Source organism: Chrysochloris asiatica, unplaced genomic scaffold (genome assembly GCF_000296735.1).
Source record: "Chrysochloris asiatica unplaced genomic scaffold, ChrAsi1.0 scaffold00002, whole genome shotgun sequence".
Taxonomy (NCBI): domain Eukaryota; kingdom Metazoa; phylum Chordata; class Mammalia; order Afrosoricida; family Chrysochloridae; genus Chrysochloris; species Chrysochloris asiatica.
In genome coordinates, this window is record NW_006408520.1 from 45,912,441 (window position 1) to 45,936,481 (window position 24,041).

General features: G+C 38.2%; 1 protein-coding gene and 1 pseudogene across 3 annotated transcripts in view; one reads left to right on the forward strand and one right to left on the reverse strand.

Annotated features, from left to right (window-relative positions):
- Positions 1-3,193, reverse strand: part of LOC102842519 — a 9,730-nt pseudogene extending 6,537 nt beyond the window's left edge.
- Positions 3,194-3,357: 164 nt separating this feature from the next.
- Positions 3,358-24,041, forward strand: part of FUBP1 (far upstream element (FUSE) binding protein 1) — a 37,277-nt gene continuing 16,593 nt past the window's right edge. Inside the window, exons 1-17 of one of the 3 annotated variants that reach the window (XM_006831017.1) lie at positions 3,376-3,558; positions 14,226-14,316; positions 15,198-15,260; positions 16,074-16,112; positions 16,687-16,726; positions 17,421-17,473; positions 17,577-17,648; positions 17,784-17,841; positions 19,481-19,643; positions 19,736-19,834; positions 19,954-20,055; positions 20,299-20,401; positions 20,513-20,613; positions 21,308-21,449; positions 22,095-22,255; positions 23,517-23,668; positions 23,754-23,833. In XM_006831017.1, the coding sequence (XP_006831080.1) occupies positions 3,445-3,558; positions 14,226-14,316; positions 15,198-15,260; positions 16,074-16,112; positions 16,687-16,726; positions 17,421-17,473; positions 17,577-17,648; positions 17,784-17,841; positions 19,481-19,643; positions 19,736-19,834; positions 19,954-20,055; positions 20,299-20,401; positions 20,513-20,613; positions 21,308-21,449; positions 22,095-22,255; positions 23,517-23,668; positions 23,754-23,833 (1,633 nt within the window). In that variant the 5' untranslated portion in view covers positions 3,376-3,444. Of the gene's footprint in view, positions 3,559-14,225; positions 14,317-15,197; positions 15,261-16,073; positions 16,113-16,686; positions 16,727-17,420; positions 17,474-17,576; positions 17,649-17,783; positions 17,842-19,480; positions 19,644-19,735; positions 19,835-19,953; positions 20,056-20,298; positions 20,402-20,512; positions 20,614-21,307; positions 21,450-22,094; positions 22,256-23,516; positions 23,669-23,753; positions 23,834-24,041 lie in introns of all 3 variants that reach the window. The other 2 variants (XM_006831019.1, XM_006831018.1) reach the window with 2 other exon arrangements.

Genomic DNA, 24,041 nt, shown 5'->3' on the forward strand with positions numbered 1-24,041 from the left:
ACAGATCTGTTGGTTCTTTTGGCAGCCCATGGCACTTTCAATATTCTCCTCCAACACCATAACTCAAAAGCATCAATTCTTCTACGGTCTTCCTTATTTGCTGTCCAGCTTTCACAGGCATATGAGGTTACTGGAAATACCATGGCTTGGGTCAATAGGTCCTCCTAATGGATGGAGGGAAGAGGCAAGGCTGGAATCAAGGTGTATCAGTGGTTCTGAATACAAGGCAATTTTACTATCCAAAGGACATATGCAATGTGTGTGTGGTACCTTAAATTTACTTTAAGTGATTGGGTAAGACCATGATAATAAAGTATGCAGGACTCTAAAGCTAAGATTCGTCAGATTTGGCATCCAGCTAGGTTTAAAAGGAGCCATCTCTGGTAGCGTAGTAGTTACAAATCAGGCTGCAAACTGCAAGTTCAGCAGTTCGAAAATACCAGCTGTTCCGTGGGAGAAAAAAATGAGGCTTTCTGCTCCTGTAAAGAGTTACAGCCTCAGAAACCCTATACAGGGTAGCTATGAGTCGGAACCGACTCCATGGCACATAACCACCACCAACCATCTCAGAAACAGGAACAGAAGATCCCAGGATAATCAAGAAGGAAGAGCATGAGTGGAGCAGGAGATGGCAAGAGATGGTGACATGGAGAGACAGAGCAGCTGCAGGGTGTAGACCCGTGGACTGAGACAGAAGCCACGGGGCCACATATTGAGAATCTGAAGACAAGAGTGAGGCATGTCTCCAGTACTGCAGACAAGAGGCATTCCTGATAGGAAAACTGCTACATCCTGAGTTGGTTTTGATCCTGACTTGTAACCTGTTCCATTCCCTAATACACCTCACAATCATGAGTATTGTTATGAGTTCTGTGTGGCCACTGCAGTGGGTTGTCTAACCCAGATGTGAAGCAGAGTGTTGTGGGAGGGATGGTTGATGTCAGAATCGGGTAAAGAAGGTTGTAGGGTAAAAGTATGTCTGACTTTCGCTTCATAGGCATTGGCCTTTGGTTGATTTTGAGTTTGATTCTCTTTCCCCTTGGAAAGCCAAGAAGTCAGACATGGTCCCCACATGGTTTTTCCACTCTGAAAATATTTTTGGTTGTCACAACTGGGTAGAGATTGCTACTGGCATATAGCAGGTAGAAGCTAGGGATGCTACTAGATATATTACAGTGCACGGGATCGTTCCCTTTAACAAAGAGTTACCTTTCCCCAAATATCAGTCTAGATTGAGAGATCTTGATCTAGACTGATATGAATTTTTTGGTTCCTATCCTAGAATATCTGTATTTCTGAGAGACATTAAAAAAAAAATTATAAATGGAAGTCTTTACTTACTTTCATAAGTTAAAGACAAATACAATAAATGTACTACACATAGAAAATGTACTGCTTTGTTGTTGTTAAGTGCCATAGAGTGGGTTCCGACTTACAGTTATATAAGGTTTCCAAGGAGCAGCTGGTAGGTTTGAACTGCTAACCCTATGGATCATAGCCCAGTGCTGATCCTACAGCACCACACCAGGAGCCCTTATTTGCTTTGGTGGTAAATTATATCACTCTCTGGTAACACTATGTTGATAAGAAGTTACAGTTGATAGAAGTCTGATCAATAAAATATGAAAATACCAATTACTGATTAATAAATGCCATTTGTTTGATGGACAGACTTTCAAAATACAACTGAAAATTTTCTAATACCAGCCAACACTGCTTATAAAACCGAGCTGTGTGGCACTGTGGGTCAATGGATAAGACCACAAAGCCCTTTGAACTGAAAGGTCAGTGGTTCAAGCTCACCAGCTGCTCCTCGGAAACCCTATACAGGGTCGCTATGGGTCGGAATCGACTCGACAGCACTTAACAATAACAACACTTGAATATATATACTCCAATATATTCAGTGTTTTACCAAATACAAACTTCCTAACAATTTAAAGGAATGCCTATAAACAGTTTAAAACAACCACCTCCACAAATAGTTAAGACTGGAAGACAATGATGACCCACTTATCTGATTAATTTGAGCCTTGAGCAAATGAACACTTTCATTGTATGTATCAGAAACAGGACTGCAGTATACTTTCCTTGTATTTACTTTAAGAGCAACAAAAGGAAAAGTCTTCTTTAAGTACAGCTCACAAGAGACAAAATAGCATGAAGTTGAGAAAGTTTGATGCTATTGTTATCTAAATGCAAAGAATTTAGGGGGTAAATCACTTGTGCTACACTCTACACTCAAGGGTAATCAGAATAAACACCCTAAATGAATTCCTGAAACGACAAAATAATTACTATTAAGGCCCTGATATGGTTTGGAAAGTCTGGAAATATTTCCAGAAGTAATTAATTGGTAACTGAATTAGTTACCAAAACTTAATATTATCTACTATGGTCAGAACCGACTCATCAGCACTTAACAACAACTATGATCAGAAGGTTGGAATGACAATTCAGAACATTACCTTATGTTTGAGTTCCCACAAGTAGGAATTGGGGAAAACTGCTTCTTTGAAGCTGCAAAGCCAATTTTAGACAACTTCCTTACGGATGGAGGGTAGAGAAATGCTGTCTTACAAAGATCTCATTGAAATTGGTCAGAGCCACACACAATATTAGTTACTAAATCTGGTTAACAATTATAGAACTTTTTTTTTTTAATAAAAGGGAATCATTATAGCTTCATCTATATTATTTGAGCAAAAACTTCGAGACCAGATTAAGAACAAAAATGCTTTCAAGCTGAATTCATACCCAAATGTAATAAAACCCAAAATTCTGACAGTTTAGAAAAGTAACATACAGCGATACTTTACTACCCTGAAAATCATGCTGGATCCCCGCTAGGTCAGGCGGACGTTTTCGGGTTAACACTGCGCAACGACCCGAATGCGCTTCTTCGATCTGGCCCTGCCGGTAGCAGCGCTCTCGAGGCACTGTTGCGTCGTCCAGACTGTAGACGTCACGCCCTTATCCAGGGATACACAAAATGATCCCGGCAATAAAGTCATCCATAGGACTATCTCCCTGCGTCTGCTACCGATAAAAACATCTACTTTATCTTCAGACTTTCCGAAACCCAAGGTCAAACACGGTGGCAATATCAGTACTACCCATCACCCCTAAGGAACATACACAACCAACAGAAGCGCAATAACGCGCGGAAAGGCGATGCGAAAATAACTTCCATTCTCGCGAAATCTTATGCCCCATTCCCGCGACATTTCTCTCCCTCTTTTTCTTTCTCAGCTCCGCCCCCCACCAACACTTTGCCTTAGAAACATCGCGAGAGTTTTTCCCCCTCAAGCCCCGCCTCTTTACGGCACGATGGTCGCACAAGAATGTGATAGAGACTCGACGGCCGCCATTTTCTTTCTTTCTTAGCAGTTAGCTGAGAGGCAGTCTCTGCAAAGACGCGGTAGCAACCACTTTAAGTTAATTATGGCAGACTATTCAACAGTGCCTCCACCTTCTTCAGGTTCAGCTGGTGGCGGCGGCGGCGGCGGTGGAGGAGTCAACGATGCTTTCAAAGATGCGCTGCAGAGAGCCCGGCAGGTAAGTTTGGACCGCGCGGCGGGATCCCTACAGCTCACGGTAAATTGGCGGCTGACTGAGTAGGCCGCTATCCTTTCGCGCACGAGGAAGAGGGAAGCGGTGCCCTTCCAGCCTCCCAAATGTGAGGAGACTCCCATCCTACGTTATAATACCAGTTAGAGACAAGAACCCGGTTTTGTGTTCTTGGTGTCTAAACTACTTGGAATCCACGCGTGCTACACAAAATGGCTTTAGGCACTCGCGCTTCTCCTAAGAGTTAGTTTAATCTCTCCTTTCCCTCCTAGTAAGGCACCGTCGAGACGCAGTGGTTAAGTGCTTTACTGTTAACGAAAGATCGGCGGTTTTAACCCACCGGCCACTCTACTTCTGAAAGCTATATGGCAGTGTGCGTCCGAAAAGGTTACAGCCTTGGAAACCCTGTAGGGTCGTTACGAGTCAGAATCGAAGATAGTGAGTTGGGTCTGGTTTCTAAGAGTGAACATTCTCTTCCGTGGGCTTAAATAAAGCTCGTGTAGTTTTAGAGTCATGTGGCAAATTCTGGTAATAATTAGTTTGGGTAAGGACCAAGGTTTCTCTTCAGGAACCATAGTCAAGAATTTGACATGAAACCAATCTTTACCGCTTCCAATTCATTTTAGTTCGCCCTTGTAATTGAAGGCTCTTGGTGTGGCGCTGTGGGTTACTGCGCTGGACTGCAAATTCGGTTTGAACCACAAGGTCTGCGGTTTCAAGCTCACCAGCTGCTACTCGGAAACCCTATACAGGGTCGCTGTGGGTCGGAATCAACTCGATGGCACTTCACAAAAAACAATAGTGTCATTCACCTTACACGCTTACAAGGAAGAGACTTAGAAGTATTAGTATCCCAAGTTGCAATCTTTACCCTGGGCGGGATTTCCGTGTCTGTCTGTCCTACCACTCCTCCCCCCTTATTTCTCAAAATGGCTTCAGGCTCGTTTTACTCTTAAGTTTCAGTTTGAATCTGTCTCTCTGTTGGAGTCATAAAGTAACCAAACTGCTTTGTATTGCTAAGGTACACATTTGCCCCAAAGACACTAATTTCCCAAACGAAAGCTGTGGGGAAACTAGTATAATAGGGCTCAGAGAATGTGGGCTGTTTTGATTGCATTAGGGGTTTACTTTACATATTCTTTATTCTCCAGTACAATTGAAGGATCATTTGAATAAAAAACAAAGTTCACAAAAATCTAATGATGTAACATCACTCTAATTTTTATACTGATTCTGTTATTAAAAATATACCAGTATTCATTTAGAATCAAATATTTGGGGTGCTCAACAAAAGGTCATCATGAATACTAATTCTGGTGGTTTTTTCACCTAATTAAGAAACACACTACTTCAGAAGGTGCTTAGAATAACAATTTTGTTATAGCATTCTGTTAGTGGCTTTATTAATTTTTTTTTCAGTCAAATTAGAAGAGTCATTAGGATTATTTTATTCAGCTAGCATATTCAATTTATGCTACTTGACCTGCATAGATGCTGGAGATTTTGTTTATGTGTGAATTGGGTCCTTGCCTTCTAAGAAGTCAAGAAACCAAATACAGATGAAAGGAGTAGACAAAATGTGGATGCTGTCACACTTTTTCATGTAAGTATTTATGGGGAGTCCTGGTGTTTGAACTTCAAGGTCGGTGGTTCAAGCTCCTTAGAAACCCTATACAGGGTCGTTATGGGTCGGAACCGATTCACAGCAACAACTATGAATCAGTCAGTGTACCAAGGCATTAAAGGATTTGTGTGCGTTTGAGCAGTGGAGAAAAGAAACAACATATATAAAGGTATGGGGACTCTACATTGACAAATACCCAAGAGTGGAATCACAGGATAGAAAGTGTGTAAGGAGGGTGGAAAGTGAAATGAGAAAAGGTACAGATAAATCAGGGATATAAATTGTGAAAGACCTTTAATTGCCATGCTTTAATTAAAAATTGGATTTTTTTTATTATTTGAGTTCATTTTTTTGAGTAGAATTAACTCACTGCCATGAAGTCAGTTCAGACTCAGAGTGATCGTTTAACACAGGGTAGAATTGTTCCTTAGGGTTACCAAAACTAAATCTCTACCAGAGAAGATACCCTGTCTTTCTCAGAAGTAGTGGCAAGTGGGTTTGACCCCCACCAACTTTGTGGTTAGCACCTTAACAGTTAACCTAATGGGCCACCAGGGCTCCTTTGAATATTGTTGTTAAGTGCCCTTGAGTTGGTTGTGACCCATAGTGACCCCTGTATAGGATTCCCAAAGAGCAGCTGGTGAACTTGAACCACCGACCTTACATTTCAAACCAACTTTGCAATCCAGTACCATCACACCACAACAGGAATCCCCTTTGAGTAATTTAAATATAGAAAATATTTTCACACTGGAATCTTTGAGTTAGTAATTTAAATATAGAAAATATTCTCACACTGGAATCTTTGGCCTCATGCCTTACCATTGTTTTGATTTTTTCTTTATAGACTTGATCTTAAATTTGAAATTCCCAGTTGAATTACCCCTTATTACATTTGAGGGTACCTCTAAATACAGTTACAGCTGTTTAAGTGTGAAGTAACTAAGGAAGAGTACTTTCTTAGTTGTTTGCTTAAGTTATCCCACACTTATTTAGATGCAAATGAGAGGAGTAGACAAAATATGGGTGGCGTTAGTAGATATGTTGAATATAAGACTGAAATGGAACCCTGGTGTAGCGCTGTAGGATGTTGTTGTTGTTAGGTACCATTGAGTCTGTGCCAACTCATAGTGACCTATGCACAAGGAAACAACACTGCCCGAACCTGGGCCAACCTCACAATTGTTGCCACGCTTGAATCCCTTGGTGCTGCCACTTTGCTAATCCATCTCACTGGGGTCTTACCAAACATGGTATCCTTCTCCAGTCTGGTCCCTCTTGACAATAAGTCTGAAGTATGAGAGACGAAGTTTGGCCATCCTGGCACTGTAGGATAAGCACTTGAAATAAACTAGGTTACTATCAGAAACACTTTTTCCTCATTGGTATAAAGAATATTGAATATATGATATCAAAATCCCCATTTAACCTAAAATTCATTCTTAGTCATTAGTAGGAGGAAATAAAAGAACAGCTCCTTGACATCAAGGAGCTCAAGAGATTTTTACCAATGGGAATGCTATTGGCATTTTTAAGTGAACGGTTCTTATTTTTATTTGTATGTTGTTTAGTGCTGTCAAGTCATTTCCAAGTCATAGTGACTCTGTATAGTGTTTCCAAGGAGCAACCTGGTGAATTAAACTGCTGACCTTGTAGTTTGCAGGCCACTTCTGATCCTGTGGTACCACACCAGGAATCTTTCATTTGGATAATCTAGGGTATTATGAGCTGTGTTCTCTACTTAGTAAATGCCAGTAGTATTTACTTAGTTGTTGTTGCATTCCGGTAGTTCAGGCAGAGTTGCCAGTTAGCTTATTTTTTACATGAAGTTTCCGATTTTTTTGTGATACTCTGGATAAAATCTGGCAGAGGAATTGCTTCCCTGCTTTTGAGTTTCCAGCCTGTGTTGCATTGCAATTTTTTTTTTCTTTTTTTTTTTTTGAGGAGGGGATGGTTTCCAAACTAACTCCATAGGGTAAGGTTAGAAATTTTTGACTCAGTCTTTGGTGATTACACATAAATAGGAAGTTTAACTGAAAGGTTGGTAGTTTGAACTTACCCAAAAGCGCTGCAGAAAAACCTGGCAATGTGAGACTACATGAATAGAGTGGTGTATTAAATTAGTCATTAAGTAGTACTACATTGCTCTCAATCCTCCTCTAAAATTTTGAATAATTTGACTGAAATCTTTTTTAGATAATATGAAAATACATAGCTGTTGGTTTCTTGTTACCATCACTTCAGTGAAAACTAGCACTGAGTATGATTTGATTTGTTATTACTATATTTTGTCATATCATAGGAAAGTTTTGATTAGTAATAAATTAGCAAAGATTCCTGTGTTTTAGAGGGGATTTGGAGAATGTTAATAAAATGGTGGCCTCAGTATTTCTGGTGTCTTTCCACAGATATTTACATTTCTAGTACATGGGAACTGAGTCCTCCATATTTATTTAATTGAATCAATAAATCTTTAACATATTAATGTAGTAATGAAATTCTGTTCTTTTAAAATTCATTTCTAGTATGTCTACTCTATTGCTGGCAGTGTACTAGATCCTAGAGATACAAAAACATTGTTTACCTTAGGCATCCACAGGCACATTTTTCATAAATAGAATGTATGTATATTTTAGGCTTACGAAAATAAAAATTTAATGAAATATATGAGGTCTTATTGTGAACCCTGCTTTATAGTTAATTTGTTCATGCTGTTGATAAATTCTGTCCATGTGGTTCCGACTTAAAAGATTTCCAAGAAGCAGCCTGGTTGGTAGGTTTGAGCTGCCAGCCTTGTGGTCAGCAGTCCAATGCTGATCCTACAGCGCCACGTAAGGACTCTCAATTTGTTCATAATAGTTGACAGTGTAAAGTCAGATAAGGCACAGGATATTCCAAGGGTACAAACTAGTAAGCAGTGGAAACCAGCAAGATCACAATCTCAAGCCATCTGATCCCAAAGTTTAGTGGAATATGAGGGTGAGTTAGCAATTACATTGTCTTTGTTCATCTGTCAACATTTGTATTTCCATATTAAAGAAATGTTTTAGGCTTAGCTGCCAGCCACAAATGCACTGCTGTCTTCACTTCATCAGAGGTGAACCTTCGTCCTCGAAGGGCTGAATTTCTGGGGACCAAACAGGTGAAAGTCCAGTGGAGCAAGATATCAGGACTAGGGAGGATGCTTCAGTACCTCAAAAGGAAGCTTTTGCAGAGTGTCAACAGTGTGGGCAGAGGTATGCTGATATGCATTGTCATGCAGGATCACAGTGCCCTTGGATAGCAGTCCTCTTTGTGTAATACCAAATTTAGGCTTCAGCTTCTCAGTGAACATCTCATTGTAATGGATACTATCAATTATGGAACCTTTTTCCTGTTAATGTTCCATTACTTTTGTTGTTAAGTGCCATTGAGTTGGTTCAAACCCATAGCAAGCCTGATAGGGTTTCCTTGGAGTGGCTGGTGAGCTAGAACCGCCAACCTTATGTTTCAAACCAACTTTGCAGTCCAGAGCATTAACCCCCACAGTGGCACACCTTGATAATCCAAGAAAACTGTAAACATCAATTTTCCAGCTAATGGTTGGCTTTTGAACTTTTTTTTGATTGGCGATTGAAGATGTTTCCATTCCATATTCTGCTGTTCACTCTCAGGCTTATAGTGATAAATCCATGTCTCGTCACCAATAATGATTTTTTTTTTAAAAAACCGTTTACCTTCTTTCAAGTATCAGTCCAAATTTTATTTGCAGATGTCCAAATACTTCTGTTTATGTGCCTCTGTGAGTTTTGGTACCCAAGATATCTTGCACAAACTTTACAATGAAATAATCTGTGATAGATTATTTCATAGGCAAAGCCATGGCAGATTTGCAAATGATTTGCCACATAATTCACTGTCATTCATCTATTCAGCAGAATCATTTCACTTGCACATTCAGTGTTGTCACCAGCCATGGAGGGCGTTTTAATATAACCAGAGTGTAGATAATTTTTTACTCGCCCTCATATTTATAAAAATAAAAAAGATAACCCCACTACTATCCATGGAGTCCTGGTATCGCGCTTTAAGATAAACACTGAACTGCTACCTGCAAGGTCACAGTTCAAACCCACTAGCCACTCCCTGGAAACCAAAAATGACTCCACAGCTCTTACCCACAATTGCTATCCGTATTCCAACTCATAGCAACCCTGCATAGGGTTTCTGAGACACTAAATCTTTGCAAAAGCAGACAGCCTCATCTTTTTTGCAAGGATTGGCTAGTGGGTTCGAACTGCTCACCTTGTATATAGCAGCCCAACACCTAACCTACAGTGCCACAAGGTCTCCATAGGGAATGTCCCAATGTCTAACCTATTAAGTTTATTCAATCCATAACAACCTATGTAGGGTTTCTGAGGTTGTAAATCTTGATAGGTTCAGAAAGCTACCTCTTTCTCACATGAAGCGGCCATTAGATTCAAACTACTTACCTTGTATTTGGAGTTCTGGTGTTGCGCTGAGGATCAGCATTGTGCTTAACCGCAAGGTTTGTGCTTCAAATCCACCAGCTGTACCTTGTAAACCCATACAGAACTGACTCAACAGCATTTAACAATACCTATGGTTAGCAGCCTAATGCATAACCCACTATGCCACCAAGCTCTATTAGGGAAATGTTGTTAAGTGCCATAAATTCCATTCTGACTCATAGCAACCCTGTATAGGGGTTTCTGAGGAGTCTCTGGTGTGTTTGAATCACTGGCTTTGCAGTTAGTAGTCCAGTGCTGAACGCCACACCTGGACTCCTAGGTTAATATGTTATTGTATGCCCTCAAGTCAATTATAATACAAAGCGACCCTGTATAGGGTTTCCAAGAAGCGATTGGTGGGTTTGAACCTCTGACCTTGAGTGCCACACTAGGACTCCTAGAGCAGTGTGCCTTCGAGTTGGTTCCTATTCGTAGTGACCCTGCTATCTGAAAATTAGGAAATAGGCCATTTGAACATATGTTGTTGTTATGTGCTATGGAGTCAGTTCCGACCCATAGCAACCCTGTATAGGGTTTCCGAGAGCATCTGGTGAGCTTGAACTGCCAACCTTGCAGTTCAAATGGCTTTGCAGTCTGGCATATTAAACCACAGCACCACACAAGGACTCCATTTGAACATATAGCTACTTAGTTTTTGTAATTTTAAATCTCTAATATCAGGCAGTGATTAATCTCATATATTTTCTTTTAACTTGAAAATCTTGGATTTAACAAACTGATGCATCAATAATAAAAGATTCTATGGGCGAAATATTGAATGATGCAGAAAGCATTAAAAAAAAAATGGAAGGAATATACAGAGTCCAAAAAGAAATGGTTGATATTCAACCATTTCAAGAGGTAGCATATGATTCAAGAGTCAGTAATAATGAAGGAAGAAGTACCAGGTGGCTTGAAGGCATTGGCAAAGAATAAGGCACCAGGAATTGATGGCACACAAATTGCAAGCTTTCAGCAAATTGAGGCAGCACTGAAGGCATGCACTCATCTATGCCAAGAAATTTGGAAGGCAACTACCTGGCTAACTGACTAGAAGAGATCCATATGTGTGCCCATTCAAAAGAGGTGACCCAATGGAATGTGGAAATAATCGGACATTATCACTGATATCGCAAGCAAGTAAAATTTTGCTAAAGATAATACAAAAACAGCTACAACCACACACGGACAGAGAACTTCTAGAGGTTCAAGCTGGATTCAGAAGAGGACACAGAGTGAAGGATATAATTGCTAATGTCAGTTGGATCTTGACTGAAAGCAGAGAAAACCAGAAAGATGCTTACCTTTGCTTTTATTGACTACATGAGGATCATAACAAGCTATGGACAACATTTCAGAAAATAAGTATTCTGAAACAATTGAGATCATGAGGAACCTGTACATAGACTAAGAGGTAGGTGATGGATCAGAACAAGGTGACACTGAATGATTTAAAATCAGGAAAGTTGTGCACTAGGGTTGTATTCTTTCACCATACTTAGTCAGTCTGTATGCTGAACAAATAATTCAGAAAGCAAAGTTATATGAAGTAGAAAGTGGCATCAGGATTGAAGGAAGCCACATTAATAGCCTGCCTTATGCAGATGATACAACCTTGCTGAAAGTGAAGAGGACTTAAAAAAAATACTTACTGATGAAGGTCAACGACCACAGCCTTCAGTATGGGTTATATCTCAATGTAAAGAAAACAAAAATCCTCACCACTGGACCAATAAAATCACATCGTGATAAATGGAGAGAAGATTAAAGTCATCAAAGACAGCATTTAGCTTGAATCCTCTTATCAGCACTCATAGAATTTGTTAAGTGCTGTCCAGTTGATTCCAGCCCATAGCGACCCTGTATAGGGTTTCCAAGGAGCAGCTGGTGAGCTTGAACCGCCGACCTTGTAGTTAGTTCAAATGGCTTTGCAGTCTGGCGCATTAACCCACACACAGCCCCACTCATGGAAGTTGTTGTTATGTGCCATGGAATCGGTTCCGACTCATACAAGTAGCAGCCAAGAAATCAAACTGCATATTGCATTAGGCAACTCTGCTGCAAAGACCTCCTTAAAGTGTTCAAGAACAAAGGTGATGTCAGTCTGAGGACTAAGTTGCACCTGACCCAAACCATATTATTTTCAATAGCCTCATATTCATGTGAAAGTTGGACAGTGAATACAGAAGATTGAAAAGAATTGATACATTTGAGTTAAGGTGTTGGAGGAGAATATTCAAAGTACCATGGGCTGCCAAAAGAATAAACCAGTCTGTGTTGGTAAGAAGTACAATCAGAATGCTCCTTGGAAGCCAATATGGCCAGGCTTTGTCTCTCATACTTTGGACGTATTATCAGGAGGGACCAGGATCAGTGCCTAGAGAAGGACATCATGCTTGGTAAAGTGGAGGGTCATTGTAAAAAAGGAAGGAACCCCCAGTGAGATGGATTGGCACAGTGGTGGCAGCACTGGGCTCAATGAAATAATCATAGTTACTCTAAACTGAAATGAAATTAAGGAGTTAAAAATTCACTATTATTGACCCTAATGGACCCTATGCATAATTCTACCTGTTTTATAAGAATTGTGTGTAGTTGGAGGTTAGGAATTATTGTGAAATTCTTATATTCTGCTTATAGTGACCTAGAAAATATTGCTCTTTAAGAATAGATGGCTGTATCTGTGTTCGTATTTTTATTAAAAATGCTCTTAATTGTATAATTTCTGAGTATTTTAGGAAGTATTACTGGTTCATTTTGAATGAATTAAGTACCAGGTTATATTTTAATTTTGATAGTTTTGTGACTATTTAATGAATTCATCCCCCTGCCACCAAGTTAATTCCAACTCATAGCCACTCTTTGGGATGCAGTAGCTCCTTAGGTATTCTGAACATAAGTATCCTTGCTTTGTGCAAACAAACAAAAAATTTCCTTGAATTTCTAGCATTGCTTATTTGCACACTATAGAGCATTTATGCACTTTAAGTGTGGTTCATACCCCACAAAGATTTACATTTTCAGAAACCTTATGTACCATATAGGGTCCTTGCATAATATCTACAGTAGATATTTATAGCTAAACCATTTTTCTATCTTGTTTTATTTTCTCTGACCTGAAATAATTTTGCTTTTAATGTTAGTTAATATCAGAACATAAGTTCATAATGGATGTTTAAAATACTAAGCATTTTAAGACTTAGAGGTTGTCTTGAAGTGTTTATGACAACTGTAAGGAAAGCTATAATTTGACACAAATGGGTGTTTGAGAAAAAGGAAAAATGGTTGTCATTATTGTTAAGCACCACTGAGTCGATTCCAACTCATAACCACCCCGTATAGGGTTTCTGAAGTACAGCTGGCAAGTTTGAACAGCCGACCTTGTGATTCAAACTAACCTTGCAGTCCACAGCATTATCCTGCAGTGCCACTCTGGAAGTGTAATTATTTTTATTGTAGGCATAAATGATTTATGTTGTTAAGTGCCCTTGAGTTGATTATGATTCATAGCGACCCTGTATAGGGTTTCAAACCCAGCTGGTGGGTTTGAACTACCGACCGCATAGCTCAAACTGACCTTTTTGCTCAAGTGCTTGCTTGTAATTAAAGACAGAAAAAGAAAAAAACAGGAATCCTGGAAAGTACAATTTTAAGGAAATGGTGTTATAATCGATTTAATCAGTAACAAATTCAACCTAAAACTCCTTGAATTTGCCGGCCCCCTGGATCCCAAAGAAAACCTTACAGTCTCATAGTGTCTTCAGATTATCTGTGCCCACACTCAAGACCCATGATTTTCTTCAGATCTAATTGGTCAAGCCATCGTTAAGATTTCTAGTTGATTGTTTTGTTCTTACAGGAGTGTTGTTATATGCCATCAAGTCTGTTCCCACCCATAGCGACCTTGTATAGGGTTTCCAAGGAGCGATTGGTGAGCTTGAACCACCGACCTTGTAGTTCAAATGGCTTTACAGTCTGGCGCATTAACCCACAGCACATGATGATTGTTAATGCCCTGAAATATTAATCTAGAAAGCCACCCACTGCCGTTGAGTCAATTCTGACTCAAAGGGACTCTTAATAGGACAGAGAAGAACTGCTCCAAAAGATTTCTTAAGACTAAATGTTTACAGGGGCAGATAGCCTCATCTTTCTTACTGCTAGAGGCTAGGGGTTTTGAACCATTAATCTTGGAGTTTGCAAGCTAATACTTAACCCATTATGCCACCAGTGCTCCTTGAAATAATAAATTTTATGTAATACCAAAGAATATTTACGATATATGTGACTTAAGACACAAACAAGTAATGGTAGTGTGACACTGTAGGATAAGCAAGCAATTGATTACTAACCACATGGTCGTTAGTTCAAACTTAGCAGCAGTTCCCTGGAAACTATACAAGATCCCTTTGAGTCAGAACTAGATTAATGAGGCTTAATAGCAAATGTCAATAGTATATGTAGTAGTGTAATGCCATTTGTATCAATGAAGGTGTGATTTTGTTTTTGTTTTTAAGATTGCAGCAAAAATTGGAGGTGATGCTGGTACATCACTGAATTCAAATGATTATGGTTATGGGGGACAAAAAAGGCCTTTGGAAGATGGAGGTAAGTTGTTGCATTAAGTATTTTGGCTATTTTACGCAGTATTTAGTTGAAGTAATTTTCATATTTTTCAAATGTTTGTATTGGAACATTGCTTTAATTATATAGAGTTCCTAATATTGTAAGGTTTTTATGAGCCTCAGAGAGAAAGGAAAGAGAGAGAGAGAGAGAGAGAGAGAGAGACCTAGACAAGGTAGGTAAAATTTGTGAGTCAACCAGCAAGCTTTCTTACTAAGAAATATAGTTCAGTTTTCTCTCAGGATTATGCCAGATTGACAGTTTGCACAGACTTCTTGTTTAATATAAAGGGGGAAAAATATGATTTGTTTAGGAGACATTTCACTGGTTTTTCTCATCATGCATGAATGAATCTTTATATGCTATATTTTCATGATTTTGCTATTTCCGATTTCACTTTAAAGGTTGAAGTTGCTACTCTAGTGTGTTGCAGGATGTATCATTTTTTAATGTTTTTATTTGTTTCAGTATTTTGTGTTTCTGGTTTAACTTAAAACAGTGGATTTACAGTGTCTTGTTTTTTGTTTTGTTTTGTTTTGTTTTTTTAATTGTTGAAGCTTCTGAACTTAGAAGTCTGCAAGTATTTTTTCTTTTAGGTTTGATATGTGAATTATGATATGTTTTCTTTTTGCCCTCTTTTTTTTTTCTTTTTCTTTTTTTCTTTTTTTGCTTTTATTTGTTTTTTTAAGAGGATTCTTGATCCTATAGAATGTACTAGTAGCTTTTGACCAGGAGTACTTGGTTTCCTTTCATTTAAGTGTCTTTCATATTTATAGTGAGGTTTTTAATATACAAAAAAAAAAAAAAAATGAGCTAATGATGCTTCAGATGTTGTATGTAATGTATTCTTTTTATTTTATGTGTAGATGGCTCTTGGACAAGTCCGAGCAGTACAACACACTGGGAGGGAATGCCCTCTCCTTTTAAAGGCAGGAATTTTTATTTATTACCTGTGTTTAGTATGTAAACGTGAAATAAACCAGTGGATTCTTGAAGTGGACACAAATATTTCTTGGATTATGTGTCTGAATTTTTGCTGCACAACATTCTGATGTTTAATCATTTAAGTTTGAAGGGGGGAGGAGAATGTAGTATTTTCCAGCTATAGGTTGTTTATTTTAAGGTATGCATTGTATTTATTCATTTGTGTAAAGGATTTAGGTGAGGGTAGTCTTACAGTTGTTTTGAGTGTTTCTGCAGAAGTGTTACGCTGTGAAATGTTTGGTTAGGAAAATTCAACAGTTTAGATTGAGATTGCCTTGTAATGTGATTTTATTTTTATTTATTTATTTTTTGCATAGCTTTGTGGTCACTGTCAGATACACTCAACTTTTGATATGTCAAAATTTCACATTTTGATAGCTTTTTCTTTCTTCCAATCTTCAGTTCCTACAGTGGAAGCATCATTAGCCTTTAGCATGTGATATTTTGCTAGTAATGGACCTAAATACTTTGTCTTGTATCATTCAAAAGTGTTTAACATACATTAAGGTCAGTGATACAATTAAAACGGATTTTAAAATGTCTGTGCATCTTTAAACATGAAGAGAATGGGTGGGGGAATGAACTTCTTTACACTATTATGAATATGGACTGAGTTGTTTTTTTGGCAATTTTGTTTCAAATGACAAACCATACCCTCAGATATGCCATAAATGTTAAATCTTGTTTATTTTTGCTTGGAGGGGAAGCTAAGTTTTATACATGTACTTTAAAAATTTAAAAGACGCTTAATTTTGCAGATCAACCAGATGCTAAGAAAGTTGCTCCTCAAAATGACTGTAAGTATTTTTTTTTTTTAACTAGGTTATAAGTTGAAGTAAAACCTATGTATATTCTTTTAGAATATCTGACTTGAATTTCTTTTTAATGATTTGTTGTTGTTAAGTGCCATCGAGTCAGGTCCGACCCATAGCGACCCTGTACAGGGTTTCCGAGGGTGTAAATCTTTACGGGAGTAGAAAGCCTCATCTTTCTCCCGCGGAGCAGCTGGTAGTTTCGAACCGCTGACCTTAAGGTTCGCAGCCCGATTTGTAACCACTACGCTACCAGAGATCCAGTTGCTAACACATAATACTCAGCTTATTTACCTTCCAATTTTTTAGTCTATGTTTCACCATTTAAAAAGGAGAGTTTTTGTTTTTGTTTTTTTAGTTTGATAACTTATTATTTGTCCTTTCATTGGCTGGGGGGGGGTGCAGGGGAGGTCAGTGCTGATTTACGTATTCTGCTTAAAAGTTGCTCTCTTCAACATGTTTTCTTTGTCAGGAAAAGATTTTAGATTTGTCTAACATTAAATATATAGATGAACTTAAATTGGAAATTTACATTCTATGTTTATTTAATTTTTGGTAGCTTTTGGAACACAATTACCACCGATGCATCAACAGCAAAGGTATAGTGAAAAACTTTGCAAGTTTTCATTTAACTATATTTATGTTTATAAACACAACTAAGTCTGTATATCAGACATATGCATATGTGATTTGTTTCTGTATTTCATTTCCCTTGATGAATGTGCCACAAACTAATAAGGCTTTTATTTGTCTTATATGTGTGTGTGTTTTCTTTTCTGAGTAAGATACATCTGTAAGTTGGGAGGATATGTAGAATTGTTGTTGATTATTGTTGTTAGGTGTCATCAAGTCAGTACCGACTCATAGTGACCCTGTGCACAACAGAACAAAACACTGCCCAGTCCAGGGCCAACCTCACAATTGTTGTCACGCTTGAACCCATTGATGCTGCCACTTTGCCAATCCATCCCGTTGGGGGCCTTCCTCTTTTTCTCTGACCCTCCACCTTACCAAACATGATATCCTTCTCTAGGTAGAATTAGCCAGGTAGAATAGTGTAACTTTTAAGATGATAGTGTCTGACTCCACCACCAGCTCCTTTTTAGTTCATGCCTCCAGATTGTTCTACACGAATTCCCTCCTTACTTGATATGTGCCACATTACTCAAATTGATAGGCTATATTTTGGGCATGAGTCAGGTGCTTACAACCTTAATTTAAGCCATCAGACTTTTGTTAGTTGATTATATTTTGTGTGTAAACAGATTGTCCTTATTTTGTGGTGTTTATTAGCAGGTCTGTAATGACGGAAGAATACAAAGTTCCAGATGGAATGGTTGGATTCAGTAAGTACCTGAATTTTTTTAACTTTATATACAATACTCAAAAGAGACTTTACAGTGTTTAAACTTTTTTTTTTTCTTTTTTCTTTTTTTCTTTTTAAACTAGTAATTGGCCGAGGAGGTGAACAGATCTCACGTATACAACAGGAATCTGGATGCAAAATACAAATAGCTCCTGGTACTAATATTTTCTTCATATATGAAAAATGATTGACAAAAAGTGTTATGTTTTTAAGTTGGCTACTGAAAATGATGCAACCTTTTCATCTTTTCTTGATCTAATAAAGCTTTCTGATTTTGATTTTAATTGTAGATAGTGGTGGCCTTCCAGAAAGATCTTGTATGTTAACTGGAACACCTGAATCTGTCCAGTAAGTATGACAGTCTTCAAAAAGTACTTAAAATGTTATAATAAGAGTGTTCTTTGAACTTTCTTTGCTCTTACTTCCCCTTTCTTAAAACTTTTCCCAACTCTTGAAGTTTATGCCCATGCGTTTATCAGTTTAGGGTTCCTCCTCTACCATAGAACATAATTAAAACTTAACATTTATCTACTTTAATCTGTACTTAGACGTTGAGTGTGACCTGAAGAATACATAATCATGTCAACTATTACCCTAAAACTCCTATTAACTTTGAATATGATGGATCTTCAAAAAGTTCCTGAAATAAATGGATAATGGAATTATTTCACAAACCTCTTGAATCCCCTTTGCATATTTGCATTTTTACTTTTTCAAGACTTATTGATATTCTGTCTCCCTCCTTCAAGTCATATCTTCCCTTCTTACCAACTTTAACCTATGTCATTGAAAATGTAGAAAAAACTCTGAAACGTTTCTACCTTCCCCTGTCAGTTTGCGCTTTTTGTATATAGTACTTACATTATTGCCCTCCTTTGTTTTCATGTGCATTAGGACTCCTGGTATAGTTTTGTAGGATAAGCATCAGACTACTAAACCACAAGGTTTGAGGTTCAAACCCAGTAGCCACTCTTTGGAAACACTATACAGGGTTGCTGTGAGTTAGCACTTAACAACAAACAAAAACAAAGACTGCTCCTCTTTTATACTGATGGACAGTGTTCTTGCCAATTGTACCTTCTGCATAATTTCCTTTCTCATCTGTATTAGATCATTTCTATCAACCTACAGCTCTGGTAGCGTAGTGGTTACGAATCGGGCTGCGAACCTTAAGGTCCACAGTTCGAAACTACCAGCTGTTCCACGGGAGAAAGATGAGGCTTTCTGCTCCCATAAAGATTTTCAGCCTTGGAAACCCACCCTGTACAGGGTTGCTATGAGTTGGAACCGACTCCATGGTACACAACAACAACAACAGCATTTTTCTTCCCTATTTTTCTACTTTCACAGTAAGACTTCTTTAAAATGATGGCTAACTTCCCATATTGTTGGGGGCCCCCCCTTTTTTTTTTTTTTGTATTCATACTTTTCGTTTACCAAGAAGCAGCTATTGTGTTTGAACTGCAGACCTTGTGGTACACAATCCCGTGCTGATTCTACAATGCCGTACGAGGAGTCCATACTCATACTAATCAAGCTTTTATCCACACTATTTCATTGAAAACTGGTGTGGTGTGCTGTGGGTTAAAGCACTGGACTGCAAGGTCAGTTTGAATTGCAAGGTCAACAGTTAACTAACTCTCACCCGTCGCTCCTAGGAAACCCTATACAGGGTTGCTATGGGTCAGAACCAGTATGCTGGCACTTAACAGCAACAACATTTCATTGAAATTAACTTTTGTTAAAGTTACAGATGGCCTCAGGACAGTTATGTCACTGTGCCCACAGTCTATCTTGTTTGTTTTGCTTTCTGCCTCAACATGAAAATGCCACAAAATTCAATCCTAAAGTGACTTCATTTAATTCCACTGCATAAAAAGCATTGGTAAATTTTTAATTTAAGCCTGAATTGAGTTGGAAGGTGAACCTGATAGTATATTTTGGTGTGTTGCAACTCAGTACTTAAATATTAACTTATTGTTTTTAGATCAGCAAAACGGTTACTGGACCAGATTGTTGAGAAAGGAAGACCAGCCCCTGGATTCCATCATGGTGATGGACCAGGAAATGCAGTTCAAGAGATCATGATTCCAGCTAGCAAGGCTGGATTAGTTATTGGGAAGGGAGGTGAAACTATTAAACAACTTCAGGTATTGCTATGTTTATATGTTCATTGTTTTTAGTCTGTTTTGATGACAGACTTCTCGTTTGTTAATGTATGTGGTGTCTGTCATTGTAACAGGAGCGGGCTGGAGTTAAAATGGTTATGATTCAAGATGGGCCTCAGAACACCGGTGCTGACAAGCCTCTCAGAATTACCGGGGACCCATACAAAGTTCAAGTAAACTTAACTTTATATTTTATAAAAGGGGATTGGGAGGCAGAATGGGCAAGCGATACATGAATAATTAAAATGTTTGGAGACATGCTTTCTAAATTTGCTAACCTTCTCTACTTCAGCAAGCCAAGGAAATGGTGTTAGAGTTAATTCGTGATCAAGGTGGTTTCAGAGAAGTTCGAAATGAGTATGGGTCAAGAATAGGAGGAAATGAAGGGATTGACGTAAGTAAAAATGCCTATTCAGAAATAGTTTTATGCTAATTCATAAACATAATAGCAGTGTCCTTCCTGTTTTATGTTAAACATTTTGTACATTTTTAAATTTTCTACCATAGAATACAGAGTGTGCATTTTTTATATTGTCCTATTTGATTAAACCTAGCACCAAAATATATATACTTTTCTGATTTGATACAGATTGATGTGCAGGAAGTATTTCTTAATACTTAGTCTTCTTTGCTTAAGGTTCCCATTCCAAGATTTGCTGTTGGCATTGTAATAGGAAGGAATGGAGAGATGATAAAAAAAATACAAAATGATGCTGGTGTTCGGATTCAGTTTAAACCAGGTGAGTGCAAGTGTTGGTAGAAATTACTATTTGGGGGGGTTGGAATTTTTTTATTTTTTTAGCGATTACTTTTGAGAGCCACATATTTAACTAATGAAATAATTTTTTAAGATGATGGAACAACACCTGACAGAATAGCACAAATAACAGGACCTCCAGACCGATGTCAGCATGCTGCAGAAATTATTACAGACCTCCTTCGAAGTGTTCAGGTGTGAAAGAATTTAATGTTTTCATTGTTTTGCTCTCGTTTAGAAAATACTCAACGAATCTGAATATCCTCCCTTATATTTAGAATTTACTTGATGATGCTGTATTAGTGTAGTGCTGCAGGATAATGTACTAGACCGTAAGGTCAGTTTGAACCACAAGGGCAGCAGTTCAAATTCATCAGCCACTCCTTGGAAACCCGCTACAGGGTTGCTGTAAGTCAGAACCATCTTGACGGCACTTAACAACTACAGTATAAAGTTTGTGTTGGTTTAAGGTAGATATCTTGGACAGGAAGAAGGCTACATAAGTTCCTTTCTGTACTCAGTATGAAAAGAATCACTAGACCGCTGTTCAAGTATTAATTACTATCTGTCCACAGTTATGTGAAAGACCCTGAATCATTGTGTCCAACTAAGGCCACCGCAAGTTTGAGGCCTATAGAAACAAATAATGAAGTGTGGTTATAGTTATAATTAGGACTTACTGTGTATGTTGTTTGTTTGTTTTTAAGCAAAAAAAAAAAAAAACTAATGGTGCTTAACAAAAATAGTTAATTGTATAGGCCAGGCCATCTCTGAACTTCTGTAAATTTCAAGGTTGAATATATGAAAGTTGGGGAAACACATGTAGTTTCGTTACGGAAAGAAGGGTGTATTTCTATACTGACCTTGCCGCTTGTCTTTCCTCCCTTAGGCGGGTAATCCTGGTGGGCCTGGACCTGGTGGTCGAGGAAGAGGCCGAGGTCAAGGCAATTGGAACATGGGACCACCTGGTGGACTACAAGAGTTTAATTTCATTGTACCAACTGGAAAAACTGGATTGATTATAGGAAAAGGCAAAGTATTTTATACTCCGTGTTTTAATGTGTGATTAAATTTTCAGCACTTGATTGTTCTGTTTCTGTTGCTTTTGTAAACAAATGGTGTTGATTTTTCTTTGGCAGTATTTGATATATAGCAACTAAAATATTAATGAATGATTTTTATGTACTAAAGTAAAAAGTGGAGTCTTAGTGTGAAACTATAGGGTAAGCACTGTACTGCTAACCTGCAAGGGCAGCACCTCAAGCCGACTAGCCACTTCTCAGCAACATGGTCACTGTGAGTCAGAACAGACTCAATGGCACGTAATAACAAAATCAAAAGTAAGGCATTTAGCTAATACAGCAGTGGGACTAAGACTTTCATAAGAAACATTTTAACCTATAAAGTAGTTTGGAGTGGATTTGATTTCAGGTTACTTTTTTCTGGCTTGCATGTCTTTAAATATTTTTGACTTAATGTTAGCTTCTGTTTACATTGCTTATAAGAGCAATTTATTTGAGCCTTTTCAGTATGAGCTATTGATTTCAAAGTTAGAATTTCAAGAGAACCATTAAGTGCTTCATACAATTTATTTTAATGACCTGTGTAATTAAGACCAGTTTCTTTTCAAGATCTCCTCATAGGTTTTTAGAGAAATGACTGTGTTTTGATTTTAGGAGGTGAAACTATAAAAAGCATAAGTCAACAGTCTGGAGCAAGAATAGAACTTCAGAGAAATCCTCCACCAAATGCAGATCCTAATATGAAGTTATTTACAATTCGTGGCACTCCACAACAAATAGATTATGCTCGACAGCTCATAGAAGAAAAGATTGGTGTGAGTATGCTTTTAATTTCTAATTTATAGTATAGAAAATGTTGGTTAAAGACTTCCACAAAATGTTCAATTTCTTGTCTGAAATTATGACTTTGTAACATAGCAGATACATACCCAAAAGGAGGGATTTCCAAATATAGAAGTATAAAACCCAATTAAATATCCACTCACCGGTGTTCAGAACCTTATATTTGGTTTATAGTAAGGATTGTTTGATGTGGGTAGATGTGCCTGCAAACATGATACCTTACAGTTCATGCAGGACTGTAGGACATAGTTGAAAGAAACAGTTAATATAATTGTTTGGTGGTGGTGGTGAGTGTATGCCGTGGAGTCAGTTCCAACTCATAGCAACTTTGTACAGGGTTTCTGAGGCTGTAAATCTTTGCAGGAGCAGAAAGGCTCATCTTTCCTACCGAAAAACTTGAAGTTTTGGACTGCTGATTGTTAGATTAGCAGCTCAATTTATAACCATGCTTCAAAGCTCCGTAATTAAGGACTTCTTGTTAAGTTCTAACCCATAGCAACCCGGTATAGGGTTTCCAAGGAGCGGCTGGTAAGCTTGAACCGCTGACTTTGAGGTTCCAACTGACTTTGTAGTCCAGTGCATTAACCCACAGCACCACATTAGTACTCCAATGAAGGGTTTATTGGAGTCTGAATGGGGTTCTAGTGACAAATGCAAAGGTTGTGAATAGGGCATTAACTTGTTAACAGCTACTTAAATTAGTGTTCAGTAGTTTGTAAATTTGGGGAATATTAAGGTGGTTATCTCATTAGTGTTAGGGTAGTATGTGCATAGAGGGAAATGCTGATGCAGACGATATTTGATAGGCTTCTGTGGTTTAGATGGTGAATAAATAGTAAAAATAAGAATTATAAAAAGGAAAAGAATAGACTGAAAGAAAACATTTCATTTCTTTGCTTAATGCTATTGATTTTAATGAGTTTTACACACTTCATTAAAATGGCAGAGTTATAGCATATAAATTGTCAAAGAGGGAACTCTAAACTACTTGCTTTAGCAGTTGTGTACGTCATTTGTTAGTTATGTAATGATGCAGTTGGTACAATGCTGTAGTCATTCTCCCCATTTTTTTGGTCTGGTCTGATCAGATCTTTTTCCATTTTTGCACAGTGGCCTTCAGAACCTAACCATGGTAATAAATGAAGAATGAGCTTATATAAGAGCATAGAAATGCTGGTAGTTGGGTTGTTTAATCAGTATAGTTTATCTGATTTTCATCTTTTCTTTTTGCAGGGCCCAGTAAATCCTTTAGGACCACCTGTACCCCATGGACCACATGGTGTCCCAGGCCCTCATGGGCCACCTGGGCCTCCAGGTCCTGGAACTCCAATGGGGCCATACAATCCTGCTCCTTATAATCCAGGACCACCTGGCCCAGCTCCTCAGTAAGTATTAGGGGCTTAGTTCATGGCTTTTCCTTAAAATATTCTAGCTTTTGGTATATTTTCATATTCCTTTTTATCTTTTCAGTGGCCCTCCAGCCCCATATGCCCCTCAGGGGTGGGGAAATGCATATCCACATTGGCAGCAACAGGCTCCTCCTGATCCAGGTAAACAATTTGTTCCATTCACACATAATACATATTGTTTGCCTACCACTCTTACTTTTCAGTGTTGACTCTACAAAGTGTGCATCATTTAGCTTGATCTTTGGCACAGGTGGATAAAACTGACAAATAAGATTTCTACTTTGATGGTACTCTTAGATTTAGAATCAAAATATTTTTATTCAAATCTTAGCTCTTCCACTCACTAATG